The 14564-nt window shown below is 46.8% G+C and overlaps 1 protein-coding gene across 2 annotated transcripts in view; it reads right to left on the bottom strand.

The window, feature by feature from the left end:
• LOC8038527 (huntingtin) overlaps positions 1 to 14564 on the bottom strand; it is a 209288-nt gene that overhangs the window by 24405 nt on the left and 170319 nt on the right. For both annotated transcript variants that reach the window (XM_040504714.1, XM_029978929.3), the window contains exons 47-49: positions 13055 to 13210; positions 12256 to 12440; positions 387 to 486 (exon numbers count right to left, since the gene is read on the bottom strand). In XM_040504714.1, coding sequence (XP_040360648.1) covers positions 387 to 486; positions 12256 to 12440; positions 13055 to 13210 — 441 coding nt within the window. The remainder of the gene's footprint in view (positions 1 to 386; positions 487 to 12255; positions 12441 to 13054; positions 13211 to 14564) is intronic.

Raw genomic sequence — 14564 nt, 5'->3', positions numbered from 1 at the left:
GCCCCTTTGTGTTGGTGGTGGCTGATTGTGGGCTATATAAGGAGGCGGACTAAATAAACCTGGTAGCTGAATTTGAGATGTCGTCCAGTCCTTTTCTGTTCCTTCGACTTATATGTTCACTTCTGCCCCAGTCTCAGGTTTATTCAAGATGGTTAACAATCACCAGCTCGCCTGCACCCTTACTATATTATCTATGATTTCTTTCGTAGCGTAGGTTTTTGAAAGTATCCACACTCAATTGACATTAAAAGTAAAATATATTCATATTGAAACAAAATTTAAATTTGATTTGCAGTCCACTTTTAGTCTTTGCTTTGTAGTGAACAATGTGGCACCTTTGGAGGCACCCGATGTGAGAGATCAGGGAAGTTGGAAGCAAGCCCCACCTGGACAATCCTGGAGGTGAGGTCCTGTTTCTTGGGGTAGTTCTCGGCCAGGAAGAAAGCCAGGGCCCAAACAGCTAGCATGCCGAGCTCACTGTCCTTCCTGCAAGACGTGGTGGGAACACTCGACACCCAGCCAGCTGCTTAGGTAACCCACCAGAGCAGTCGGCGCTCTTCACAGATGTCGCCAGGTAACTTCTCTCGGCTGGCGCAGCATCGCTGCTAGTGCCACGCGAGTCAAAGGCATTGTTGAACCTTTCAATGGACTGCATGAATCCCGCTCTGAATGTTACCACGCTAGCATTTTGTAGAGAGGTGGTTCAAGATGGTGCATTTAGTGTATTGAAATTACAAAGAATGAGCTGACCCGAGTAAAAAGTAAAAAATTATGGGTGGGAATTCACTACCTACAGCAGCCATCTGCTAACACAGGGGTTCACAAACTTTTCAATCTCGAGGAACACCAGTCCCTCTTGATTAACAGCAAGGCCCCTACGGGTCTCAAGCAAATAAAGTCGCAGAGAAGCCTACAGGCTTTCTGAACAATAATCCACACAATAAGGAGTGTTTGGTACAGAGTTTTTTATTTTTGGATGGTTAATGTCTTCTAAATAGTGCCTCAACTAGAAGAACATCTAAGGACAAGGATGGTTGAACAAATGGGGCTCGGGGAACCCCTGAGGGTACTCTGGGGAACTCCTGGGTTGTTAGAAACCTAGCTTGAGAACCTATGTGCTAACCAAAGGAAAGGAAGGACACACAGGTGTCAGCCATAAAGAAGGAGCCGGACGCCCGTCTGCGTCCATGACTGATGACAACATTGAGCATGCACTTGAACGGACTCTGTCGGATGGACGAGTGACAGTGGATGATATGGTAAATCATTTTACATCAGCCAAGGCTCTGCCTATGTAATAATCTATGACAGACTTGGGTTTCGAAAAGTCCGAGCGAGATGAGTGCCGAAAAGGTGGGCGGAATAATTTTTCAATCACCCTGGTAGTTTGCTGTAGCGTTGTGTTCCAAAGTGTTACAGTAGCATCAGTTTGACTGCCTTCTTGCTCTTAACAAGAGATAAAAGTCGAAAATCCATTCTTTTTTTTTAAATGTGATTTTGGGTTTTAGGGTCTTTCATTATCCTCGAACCTTCTTTTATGTACAGGGTATTCTCGAGCGCTATTCGGCGTAAAAAAAAATGGCATAAAGGAGCCAATGAGCGGAATGCAATGAAACTTTTCACAAAGATGTCTTTAGCTAGTGCATTGATCATGCTCAAATTTCTCGAGCGTAGGTTTTTGAAAAGAAATGCAAGAAAACAAAAACTTCGTATTTCCTATGCAATGGGAGAAAAAAAAAAAGCCGTCTGGTCGACGCTGTTACTCACATGACGTACCACACACGCTCGGACCTGCTTCAGGGTGTTTACCTCCTAGAAGCTTTCAAGTTTTTGTATCATGTGGTGCCATATGCAAGTACAGTAGACTCTCATTAATTCAAATTCCAGGAAGCGACAAATTTTGTTTGAATTATTAGAATTTTGAATTACCAGAAATTCATCTAAATATGATGCGAGATAAAATTATGATTTGTTATATGAATGGCTACACATACAAAGCAGATATTTGAAGATTCCCTCTACACAGGCCTACTTATAATTAGCAGGCATGCCACGCATGAAACATTGGTGAAATGTACGAGATAAGTTTATTCAATCATCAAAAATGTTGTCCATCGTGATCTGTTTAGACAGCGCATAACACCTCAAAACAAAATTAAGTTTGTTCATCCAGCAAAAAAGTTGTCTATTGTGGACTAAGCAACATCCGTGGGGCTCGCTTCCGCAGGTGTTGCTTCTCCCCAGTGCAGCAGTGCTCAGTAAGAAGCGTGCTCAATGGAGCTAATAGGCAATCAGTTTCAAAATTTTGGTCGTGCCGCTATGCTTTCAATCTATTTATAAGCCGGTTAATTCAAACGGCGTGTTCATGTAATTCCTACTTTTTGTTCTCTTGGCTCCATTGAGCCAAGCACCAGTCTTACCAAGCACAGGTGCATTGTGGAGAAGCAACGCCCGCAAAAACGAGCTAGGGTATTGCTTCTCTGGTGTGCACCAGTGTTTGGTAAGAAGCATGCCCAATGGGGCCGCGAGAACAAAAAGCAGGGTATTGAACTGAACCCGAACCGTGAACCGAAAACCGGAAAAAAAACATTATTTTCGCTCGAACCAGAGTTGAACCAGAACGAAATAATATTTTTCGCTCCGGAGCAGAACCGAAAAGTTTTCCAAGTGGTTTTCGGTTCATACGCGAAGTCAGGTCAAGTGAAAAGTGCGTGGCAAAAAACACAGCAACCAAAAAAATGAACCAAAAATGTAAAAAAAAAAAAAAAAATAAAGTTATTTTTTGCGCAAATTAAAGAAAGCCGTGCGCTTGTAAAGAGACTATGTGTCCAATGTGTTATGTCCCTGATCAGGAAGCTAGGATTGAAGAAACCAATGCTCGATGGTCCCACGCGGTGGATGTCCACACTGCATATGCTGACCAGGCTACTTGAACTAAGAGGCTTCGCTAGAGGGTTGCTCTCAAAAAAAGAAAGCTCCAGGTCGACTGAAGACGTATGGGTGGAAGTCAAAATGCTCGCAGTATCGCTTCGCCCAGAAGAAGTGGCGACGAAGCCATTGCAGAAGGAACAGCTCACTGTAGATTTCTACGGGGCATGGCTGAGATATTCCATGGACACTTCCAAGATATTGTCGCCGTTAGCAAAGGCCTTGGTCCAGTCAATGAAAAAGAGGGAGCGACAACTTCTTGACGCGTACCTCTTCTGTGCAGCAGTGTACATGGATCCCCGCTACTACCTTTTTCTCACCCCTGAGCAAAAGTACCAGGCCACGTTGCATTTGACAAAGACTTGGAAACGGATCACAGCTCTGCAATGCGAGCAAGATTCTACCTTGTCTTCTGAAAATGCGGCGGCTCCAGAAGATCCGCAAGACGCCCTGGAAGGGCTCCTCAAGGAAATACAGGTTGAGGTTGGCGTGCACGTGCAAGGTACCAGTAGCCCACTTTATATAGCAGGCCTCCTGTAAATGCTAGACGAGGAGCCGCGGCTTTCAAGGGACGCTAACCTGTTGCAGTTTTGGGAGGAGAGACGGGAGCGCCATGCAGAACATCCTGGGAGTGCCCGCGACCCAGGTCAGCGTGGAGCGAGCCTTTTCTGCCCTTAAGTTCACTTTATCGTCTCAGAGTTGCCGTCTTTCCCCGTATATACTTGACGACGTCCTGCTTCTTCGGTCAGCTGCCTGACATTGAACTGCGCATTCACCCACGTCCCGAGGTGCCCCTGCAGCACTAGCTCACAGTAATGTGAGACTTTGCTTTTTATATGTAACACTTTTATAAAATATGCATAGTTTATATTCTGCTGTCGTCAATTGTTTTTGTAGCAAATCAGTACGAACCGGTTTGAACCTTTATTTTTTCACTCCGGAGTTGAGCTGGAGCTGAACCGTTTTCCCTGGACCGGAACGAAAACATTTCGGTTCGACACCCTGACAAAAAGTATGAATTATGCAAAACTGCTGTTAGAATTAAGCGGCTTCTAAGACGTAGACAGCATAGCAGGACAACCAAAATTTTGAAATTTGCTTGAACTAACCCCTGGCCTACCAATAATGAGTGCCCCCTCTTACGGACCACAAAGCCCAACCACAAGTGTGACTCGCGTTTCGGTTTCAGCCCTTGTTTAGCACACTCTGGTAGATGGCTAAACCACCCATTGCTCCATTGACCTTGGGCAGTTTGCCCGTTTGTTTTGCTGTCTGACAAATGCACCACTTGAAGACACCTTTGTGAAAAGTTTAATTGCACTCAGTTTATTGGCTTATTCATATGAATTTTTGTAACTCCCAACTAGTGCTCGGTTAGAGAGTTAAGATCAGAAAATTGTGTGAATTAATTTTAAATGTGATAAAAAAATTATAAACGTTTATGAAAAATATTCCTAGATTTTTCACAGCAGTTCCATAGCAGTTTAGTAGAGAAACGTTTACGATATACAAAAAAGGTGCAAAATGCTATTGCATTTTAATGGCAATCTGCGCAGCGATTTTGGCAATTTGTTCTCATGAAAACAAGAAAGTACCTTGCAAAAGTAAGGTCCATCCCATTGTGTAAACACATTTTTCTAACCCGTATAAAAATTTTATTGAAAACAAAAAATTGATATGACACCCCTATGACCACCTTTCTCTGAAACATGCCCTTCTTAGTTTGTGCGCAGGAACTTCTGCACTGATATTGCCCTATCACAACCAAGTTTTGCACGCACATGTTTTAGGATCTGTAGAATATGAGCCAGTGACAAAAGCGCCCGGTGCGCATCCACAATTGGCCCTCTCCTCCCCCCACTTTTATTCTCTTCCAACATAACAACGCGATCTCTCTCTCTCTGTAGAATACAACTATCGTAAAATTCCAAAAGAACGCCCACCCAAAATAAAGAGATAAATGGTGAAAAACATGGGGGATGCCACAGCAAACCTGGAGATGCCACAGTAAAACTTTATCAAAAATTAATGATAAACACGTTGGCACCGGCTACAAACCACGTCACGTGGGAACTGATACCGCAGATCGCGGACACCGCAAATTCGCATTTCACAATGTGATGAACACGTGGCAATTCGCTACAAACTCCTGTGTCACGGGAAAGATACCGCAAATTGCGGACACAGCAGATTAGAGTTTCACGGTGCGAAGGACTCGCGAAAACCCGCCGAGAATTCGCATCTGACGGGAATGAATACTACAAATCGCGGACGCAGGAGATTAAAGTTTATGGTGCAATAAACACGCGGGAACCCGCTACAAACTTGGCTGTCACGGGAACAGATACCGCACGCGCAGATCGCGGACAAAAACGCGGGAATCCTCTACAAACTCGTATGTTACGGGAACAAATACAGATCGAGAATACAGCTGAATCATATTTTCAATGACGCGGGACCAACTAGCGTGGAATCAAGATCGCCCACGGAGATTGCGGACAAAGACGCAGGAACCCGCTACAAACTTAATGTCACGGGAACGGATACCGCAGATTGCGGATACAGCAAATTTGCATTTCACGGTGCATCATACACGTGGAAACAACTCATGTGTTACAGGAGCCGATATTGTGTGCACACATCACGGACAAAAACGCAAGAACCCGCTATCAACTCGCTTGTCAGACGTGTCGGTACAGCCAATTGCGCGGTTGATGCAATTCCCGTCGAATATTACGTAACATCCGACGAAATTTTTATGTTACTGATGTTTAGCCAGAAAAACAGGATGGGCGATCTCGGTGCGGGCATTCTCTCGGAACTTTACGGTACATATTTATTTGAATATAAGTCAGCCTTTTCTTTTTTTAGAAATGTTGTCAAAATTTAAAGGTCAACCTATAATCGTGACAAGAAAATTTCAACCTATATTCGTGACCAAATTTCACGAACCCATCAAGCGCATGGAGCTACCAGTCACCGAGCCGGCGTCGCCATAGCGCTGCGCCATGCCACTTCTTGTGTCAGAAAGCTTTTGGTGCACGAAAACAACTGAAACAGCAGCGGCCAGCGACCCACCATGGCCGCTGATCGCACGCAATCTATGGGCGTCGGGCTTCGTGCCAGTCTGTGGCCAGCGCCGCTCATGTACGCTCCCGACGCAAGGGGGGGAAAAGGACGGAGGGGAATGCAACCGCTGTTGACGCGACGTGCCACGCACCTTGCCCCCTCCCCTCTACCCCTCACGCCCTCGCGGACATGCAGCAAAACAAAATATGCAGGTTACTTTCCTTTCTTGTTGGCTTGAAGCGTTGCTCGCGTCTTTGTATTGGGTCTTTCGTCGCTTCACTCGTTCCCCCCTTCTTTCGTTTCTTGTTGTCATTTTACAACTGTGTCAGTAAGCTATTGTTGCGAATTTGTGAGTATGTCGATGAAGCTGGGGAAGCTTTCAATGACGATGACATGTCCAGAAGTACCGACAACAATTAAGTTTTTGGCATTGTGCCGATTTAGCTGAGAGCGCTGTAAATACCATATTTACTCGCGTAATGAACACACTCGCATAATGAACGCACCTCCCACAACAGGCAATAATATTTGAACTTCTTTCTTTTTTCCACGTAATGAACAAACTTTTAATTTTCGGCTCCACGAGTCTTGAAGCTAATTTTTTTTTGCTGCCAAGCGGCCAGGCCAAGTCAAGCCAAGCCAAGCCACTCTCGTAATGGCTGAACTTGCGTGGTTGTGGAAGTGATCAACTGTGAAACCGAGCGGCGTGCACGCCTCGTGAAACTGGGGTCGAGGAATTGCCCATCCCCGGACGTGCTTCGTCCATCGGATGCGTTGATGTCAACAAACATGCCGTTGTGTGTGATCCGCTTTCGGACAGCTATATCGTGAAAGTGGTTAGGCCTAAGAACAATCGCGTCACTCTCCATGCTGAGTGAACGTAGGGCGCTTATTCTTTGGCAAAAGGCACACCAAAAGCGCCTTAAAAAAGGTTTACAATTTACAAAGCATGGTTACTGTGGTGCGCCCATGACTAGCCATGGGTAGCCTCTGTCAGTGGAGATGTGCTATAGTACCCTGCCATGTCATATTGGCACCTAAAATGACATTCGTGCAAAGTGTTTACAGTCTAACCCGGATATATCGAATTCAAAGGGGATCGTAAAATAGTTCGATATATCAATAATTTGATATATATACAAAAATATTGTCTTCATGATGACCCCACTGCCTCACATCTTGGCCTTTTTAAAACCTATGCCAGAGTCCGCCATCGCTATTTTTGGCCCGGAATGTACCGCACAGTCGCCCACTACGTCCATCCGACGTCCGAGCATGTTGGCATGGTTGACATTATCATGTCAACCATGCCAACATCGTAAACAACCACCATCTCCTTCCAGCGGTCTCCTTCAGCCCCTCCAGCCACCGCGGTACCCCTTCGAGGTTGTCAAAATTGATATTTTTGGTACTCTGCCTTTATCAACAGCTCAGAATCACTATATCATTGTGGCTATTGACCACGCGCCCAGATACGTTGAGACCGCATCCCTTCATGAGGCCACTGCCAAAGCCATCGCACGGTTCATCCTCCACAACATTCTGAATAGTTACCGCGGAAAATCCTTCTTTTCAAGAACTGTTGAAGCCTTACTGCAAGCCTGCAATGTTGATCACTGACTGACATCACCTTATTAGCCGCAAACCAACGGCCTTACAGAACGCTTCAACCATACACTCGCGGACATGCTCTCTATGTCCATTGCCAACACCCACTCCAACTGGGACACCATGTTACCATTTGACACATTTGCCTATAACTCAGCCATTCAATCCATGACTGGATTCTCACCCTTTTATTTGCTGCACGGCCGTGAGCCTTCTATCCACACCGGACACTATTATTCAATACCCGTCTGACATTCTCGACGAGGATAGCAATTCACAAGCCTCCTACCGTGCAGAGGCTTGCCGCCAACTCGCCCGTACACGCACATTACTCCATCAACAAGCCTCCAAATGCTCTTATGAAGACCGACATCAGAATCACCAATTTAATGCAATGACCTCATACTCGTATATTTTCCTATCTGCCAGCTTGGGCTCTCTGAAAAACTCCTCCCAAAATACCAAGGACCATATCGAGTCATTTGCCAAACATCCCCTGTCAACTACCTCGTGGAGCCTGAACAGCCTTCATCTGATCGCCGCAACCGTGGTCGGCATGTTGTGCATGTCGGTCGGCTCAAGCATTTCAAACCTCGCCAGCCCCAACCTTAGCATGCTGGCTCCACCTTTCGGCCAGGATGGCCTTCTCCGAAGAGGCAGCATTTGTGGCGACCAAGTGGCGTGCCCAGTGCTGTCAACTTGGGTGCCGATGTGCTCGAGGGACAGCGCGTGCTCAGGCGTGTTTGCGCGCGCGTTTCAGAATAGGTTCAGTCTTGGCTGGGCAAACTGTCGTCTCCGCCTGCTTATTCTTTGCCCCCTAAACACCCTCACAATATGTTAATTTACGCTCCAGTTGAAATTTCCGTGCGTCTCTGCTAACACCGAAGGCCGCGACAAATGGGACCCTACTAAATATTGCATCTAAGAGCCACTAAATACAGTAGAGCGTAGTTGGTAAAGATGGAAAAAGATAGTGTTTGTGATCATTTACGAGCACGCTTAGCCACGAACTCCACACAGCACCCGCAACAAAACAAAAAAAACAAAAAAGCTCTCGATCCATAGACTAAAGTTAAGCAAGGAACAAAAAGAAAGCTCACTAAATTTAGGCAAGAAAAAAGAAAGGCAAAAAGAGAAGAAAAAAAATGGGCAAAGCATTAACGGTGAAAGAAAAAGTTAAGCAAAGTGAGGCGATCAAAGTGTGATTGCTCAACCGTTGTCGACACACTCGACTTGACGAAGTTTTTCTTTTTGGCTTATTTTATTTTGGGGCTAAGGAGTCGCACAGTGACAGCGGTGTTCGGGGAAAGAGCGCACGCTATTGTTCCAACAGTTCCAACAGCGGGCACTCCCTGCCCTCCCTATGAGCGCGTGCCCTTTTGCCCTTGCTTTTGCCATCCCCACTTTTTTTTTTTTTTAACGGTTGCCCTTTTTTTTGCTGTGTATCCCCGCATGTATGCTGGCTTGGCAGTCAGCCAGCTCCGTAACGCGAGCTATGTGCTCGCCACCTGCGCAATCCGACCCCGGGAGAAGCGAGGGGCCGCAGTGCTTCGTTCACCATATCGAGTGTCCCTGCCATGGGAGTTCGACACAGAAAAACAACGCTCCTATACACTCCGTGCGGGAACTATAGGGGGCGCTTTGAAAAACGCGCGCAGCGCCGCTAGCGGAGGAGCTGGCGTTCGACTGTGAGGCGCGTTCAGCAGCCTGCGGCGCCTTTTCGCATGCAAGCTGTGGCGGCAGAAGCGCGCACGGACGAAACTTTTGCTTTTTTAGCCGATAAGTTGAGTGTGACGTTGCATGAGTGCTGGGGCAGAAGGGCATTTAGCTGTTCTCCACTTCTTATATATTGAGTTTGAGTCGTAATTAGGGTTAATTTCTCTAGTTGCGACCGAAAAAGGAGTTGGAGTAATTTTCCGAAAAACAAGACGGCCGCCACCTTAATTGCTCCGAGTGGGAAATTTATTTCGCTCGTCGCTGTAAACCTAGGACTGCTGGAACGATGATATTTGGAGGCGAGTGAGAGGTTCACTAAGTTTTTGCACGAAGAGAGCCAAGTTTCTTTAAGACAGCAGGTGTGAAGTTATGTTTCTAACGAATAAAGAAATAAAGCTGTACGGGATATCCAATATTGGACCCAAAATGTTGTGTTATAGCGGGCTGTGCAAAGTGCAGATTTGGGCACACATGTGCTTGGACTTGACAGTAACATGACACAGCACTTATTATACAAAAAAGGTGGCATAGGGAAACCAGGTGAAAATTTGGTTTGGGCGGCGTAACCCAATGGGAACCGGTTTTGACCATGAAAAGGCTGTCAAGAGAATACCACTGGTCGGGAGAGGTGGAGACTTTAGAGGTAGGAAGGCACTAGTGGACTGCACTTCCAATTGAAACAACTTTACGAAAGGTGGTTCCTAACCCCAGAAAACAAAGTTGTCGGCCAACACACGGTTTGGCCGCCAAGGGCTTTTGCGGTCAGCTGTTGTGTAATAACCTCTTGTGCGAGGTGGTGATTTTCGGCGCACAGGTACTTTGACATGACCGTCACTTGGCACAACACTTATTATAACAAAAAGAGTGGGCATAGCGAGACCAGGTGGAAATTTAGTTTGGGCGGCGTAACTAAATGGGAACTGGCTTTGACCGTCAAAGGCTGTCAGATAATACCACTCATCGTGGGAGGTGCACACTTTACAGGTAGGAAGGGACCAGTGGACGGTACTTCCAGTTTGAACCACTTTGCGATAGGTGGCTCTATAGCCGAGAAAAAAAAATGTTGTCTACAGAACTCTGGGTGTCAGCGTTTCCACATCCAAAAGGAGGCTGGTCAAGAAAGAAAGCACACCACATAAACTTCCATACTCAAACGTCGATTCTCCAGTGATTCCGAGTTTCATTGTTGTTTTCTTTAGATTTATATTTGCCACTTTTTTTACCTTTCTAATCTTTCTTTATGAAGTACAGATTGCGTGCCATACTTGTCCGGAAATATCATCGACACGTACGATAAGGACGAAACTTCTTTGGAGGGCATTCCTCCAACGAAATTGGCACTGCATACCTGCGAGTGTAGGTTCGTCCCATCGGCGCTGACACATGTAGGCGTTACTGGTACGAAAACAAACGCAGAGCGCAAAGCGGCAGTGTAGAATATGTCAGCCGTGCCGACACAGTGGCAGACATGATCGGGAGACTAAATTTCTCACGTCGTACGGCACGGCTCCATCGTTGTCGCTGTCCCACAAAACATCGGCGAGGTGAAAAACTGTGACACTTTGTCTCCACGAGATATGACGCATAACTATTGAAGCACTTAATGACGCAGCACAGGCAGCACTTCATGCTGTGAACCCAGCGCAACCGCACCACTCCGACTTCAATGCGTACCAACGTACGTGGCGTGGTTTCGGTTTCGTTTTCAATGGGGTTCTCGCTGCCTACCTTCGGTACCGGCCGCGCGGCGGCGCGCCAGTCGCGTCGCACGGAGTGTATACTATTACATGAGATTTTCAAGGGGATGTTTGGACTGTTCGATAAAAACAATAATTCAAAATACCCGAGTTAGATATAACCGGGCTCGACTGTCTTGTATAATGTCAACCTTGAATGCAAAGAACTTTCAGCCTTTCCACTCTGGTGAAGAAGGAAGACCAGCGAAGCTGCACTATGGTGGGACGACCTCAAGGACGACTTCTTGGACGACCTGAAGAACGACGCCTAGAGGACAACGTCCAAGACTACCTCAAGGATGACTTCTAGGACGACCTCAAAAACAACCTCTAGGACAATCTTGAGGACGACGCCTAGAGAACGATGCCTAGGACGACCTCAGGGACGACGTTTAGGACGACCTCAAGGACAATGTCTAGAACGACCTCAGGGACGTCTCGGACGACCTCAAGGACAACGTCTAGGACGACCTCAAGGATGACTTCTAGGATTACCTCGAGGACGTCTAGGACAACCTCAAGGACGACTTCGAGGATGACGTCTAGGATGACCTCAAGAACGACCTCAAGGATGACTTCTAGGACGACCTGATGGTGACTTCTTGGACAACCTCAAGAACGACGTCTAAGACGACCTCAAGGACATTGTTTTTGTCATTTTCTGCACACGGTGGTTCACAAGGACCGATAGAGTTATCTTACGACGCTCCTTGTGGTTTGTCTCTGCGTCCCACGCTCGCGTAAGAAAACATTCCGTTTCTGTGTCCCATCACGTAAAAAAAGTGCGAGAAAACGAGACACGTGGAAACTAACAACGGGTTCAGAGAAAGGAGATAAAGCGTAATACACTGCCTGATTGAGCCGTTGTAAGTCCTATTGTTTCTGCGTAGACACCTTAGGTGGGCGCAGCCAACACCACCTGGAAGACGAGGCCTGTGCACGATGTCGTTGTCAGAGGATCCCCGACCCGCCCCAAGTGGTAACTTGACGGGAGACAACGCAAAGTAGTAGATGTGTCCGTCTCAGTTTCGCCACCTGCTAGTGTCACGCTCGTTGCTACACGACGTGCTGGCAGCAATGCTAACGCAAGGTAAGCGCCGCTGCACGGATCCACTAGTGACGACGTTTGGGGGCAAAGGCAGAAGCCTCATCTTCCAGGTGGTATTGGCGCAGACCCCTCACAAACATGTGGCCTCACAGTGTCGAATCGTCGAGGTGCCTCGCCAAGTAGTCTGTGGCAGAGGGCAGCAGAGGCGCGGCCGCGTCACCCGGCTGTGCCAGCAGGTACAGCAGCCCGTGCAGTGACAGCAGCTGCGTCGACGGCATCGGGCTGTGCAGTCCGAGATCCACAAACTTGCGCATCTTCTCCTGCATGTCCCAATCCTGTCGGGGGAAGGACGCGTGCATTTCAACGGCGCAACCTACGTGCGTGCCAATATGCATTTTTGTTTACCACATTAAAATCTGCTTGCCAATTCAAATACTTTTCGATACGAATATATTACATTTAATGTGTATGGGGCGTGACTGCTTTAATAAATCGAGACTGGAAATCTTCTCTAGAAAGCACATCTATGAAAAGGAAGAGATTTTTATGCGAGAAACATTCTTGTATCGTAAACTTGTATATTAAGAAAAAAAAGGTGCTAGAGAGAAAATGGGTGAAACATCATGTAACCTGGTTAGCAAAGCAATGACTACCCTACTTAATTGCAGCAAGTTACTAGCTTATTTTATGATGCTCCTTTATGTTTGTTGCCACGCCCCTTGCATGCGCAAGAACATAGTCTTTTTGCATATGCTATACATCCAGAGCATCAATGAAACAAGCTATATCGAAACTAACACCAGACTTTAAAGGGAATGAATCAGTATACTATAAATAGTGAAACTTTTAATTCAGCTAATAAAAAAAAAAGGTTTTCCCTGGAGCAGTGGTACCACAGTAACCAAACTGCACCGGCCCATTGTGGACAAGAAGAGAGACCCCACAGTACCAGGCCGACAACTGCTGCTGCCTTGGCGATGCCCAGGACCAGGTACTGAGCAAGCACTTCATCTTCGCTGGGGTGGTGCCGGTACATGTCCATGAAGAGGCTCAGCATCCAGTCGAACTGTGAGCTTTCCATGAAGATGTCCGAGAGCATCACCACCTGTGGGAGGGGGGGGGGGTAGTATCACTGCTCGACTGTCTGCTAGGACCCCTCAATAAGGCGGTTTTATGTGACGGACATCCGGCTCAAAATCTCGCTGGACGCCACGTTGACAAACTTTTGCCCTATGTCTTTTTATGCCTGAAGGCAGCGTTTTCCAGCTCGTTTGAGTTCCATCCTGTCGTGATCGAATGCACCGGCCAGAGCAGTAAGAAAGATAAAAGAGCATTGGCTGGTACTTAATTTTTATAAATGCCGGTCTTTATTCGGACTTAGTCATCAATTGAGAAGTCAATCGAGAAGCTGAATTGGCCGCAGTACGTGCCAGCGGGGTGACTCCGAAAGAAAAAAAATAATGAAAGCCGTTTACAACTCCCTGTAATGCCGAATTAGAGTGCAGCTCTTGAGGAGGAGGATGGAAGGGTACTGAGGAGAGGGTATACCCCTCCTCCCTCCTCCTCACCTCGTCATCCTGCCTGCTACTCCTCCCCTCCTCAGTGACGTCACGGGCATCACGTGACCTCAGGGGGGTCACGTGACCCCCGTTGGGTCAACGACGCTCAAGCCGGAAACGGACGCCCAAGAGCTGCACTCTGAAATATGTTAAATTAAGCTCGAGTTGAAATTTCCTGGTGAGTCTGCTAATACTGAAGGTCGCGACAAACGAGAGCTTACCAAATACAGTAGGCTCGCAATAATTTTAACTTTCATACTTCCGGTTAATTCAAACAGATTTGAAAATTTTGGTTGTCCCGCTATGTTTTTAATGTATTTATAAGCCGCTTAATTCAAACGTCTTTTTCGCTTAATTCATACTTTTCGTTCTCGCGACCTCGTTGAGTGCGCTTCTTTCCGAGCACTGGTGCGCTGCAGAGAAGCAACACTCGCGGAGCATGCTTCCGCGGGTGTTGCTTCCCCGCGGTGCACCGGTGCTCGGTGAGAAGTGCACTCAACGGGGCTCAAGTGGGCACACATGAGCTCTGAAAACGGGCACCACGCAGACATTTCCATAGTAACTTGCACGGACGCTGTGACGAGGCGGCATGGCATAGGTCCACGTCACAGCGTCCGCGCAAGTTGCTATGGAAACTGCCGCGTGGTGCCAGTTTTCATTGCTCATGTGTTCCTTGCTTAATAGTCCACATTAGACAACCTCTTGGCCTGATGAACAAAGTAAAGTTTGTTTTGAGTTGTGATCTGCTGTCTAAACAGTCCACGATAAACAACATCTTTAAAAGATAAATAAACTTATGTCATACATTTCACAAATGTTTTATGTATACACACCTGCTTATGATCAGTAGGCCTATGAGAGGAAATCACTAAATATCTGTTTTGTATGTGTAGTCATTCA

The sequence above is a fragment of the Ixodes scapularis genome, unplaced genomic scaffold, assembly GCF_016920785.2.
Source record: "Ixodes scapularis isolate PalLabHiFi unplaced genomic scaffold, ASM1692078v2 PGA_scaffold9__187_contigs__length_104089568, whole genome shotgun sequence".
Lineage (NCBI taxonomy): Eukaryota > Metazoa > Arthropoda > Arachnida > Ixodida > Ixodidae > Ixodes > Ixodes scapularis.
Note: the sequence above shows the minus strand (reverse complement) of the source record. Positions and strands in the feature narration are given on the sequence as shown.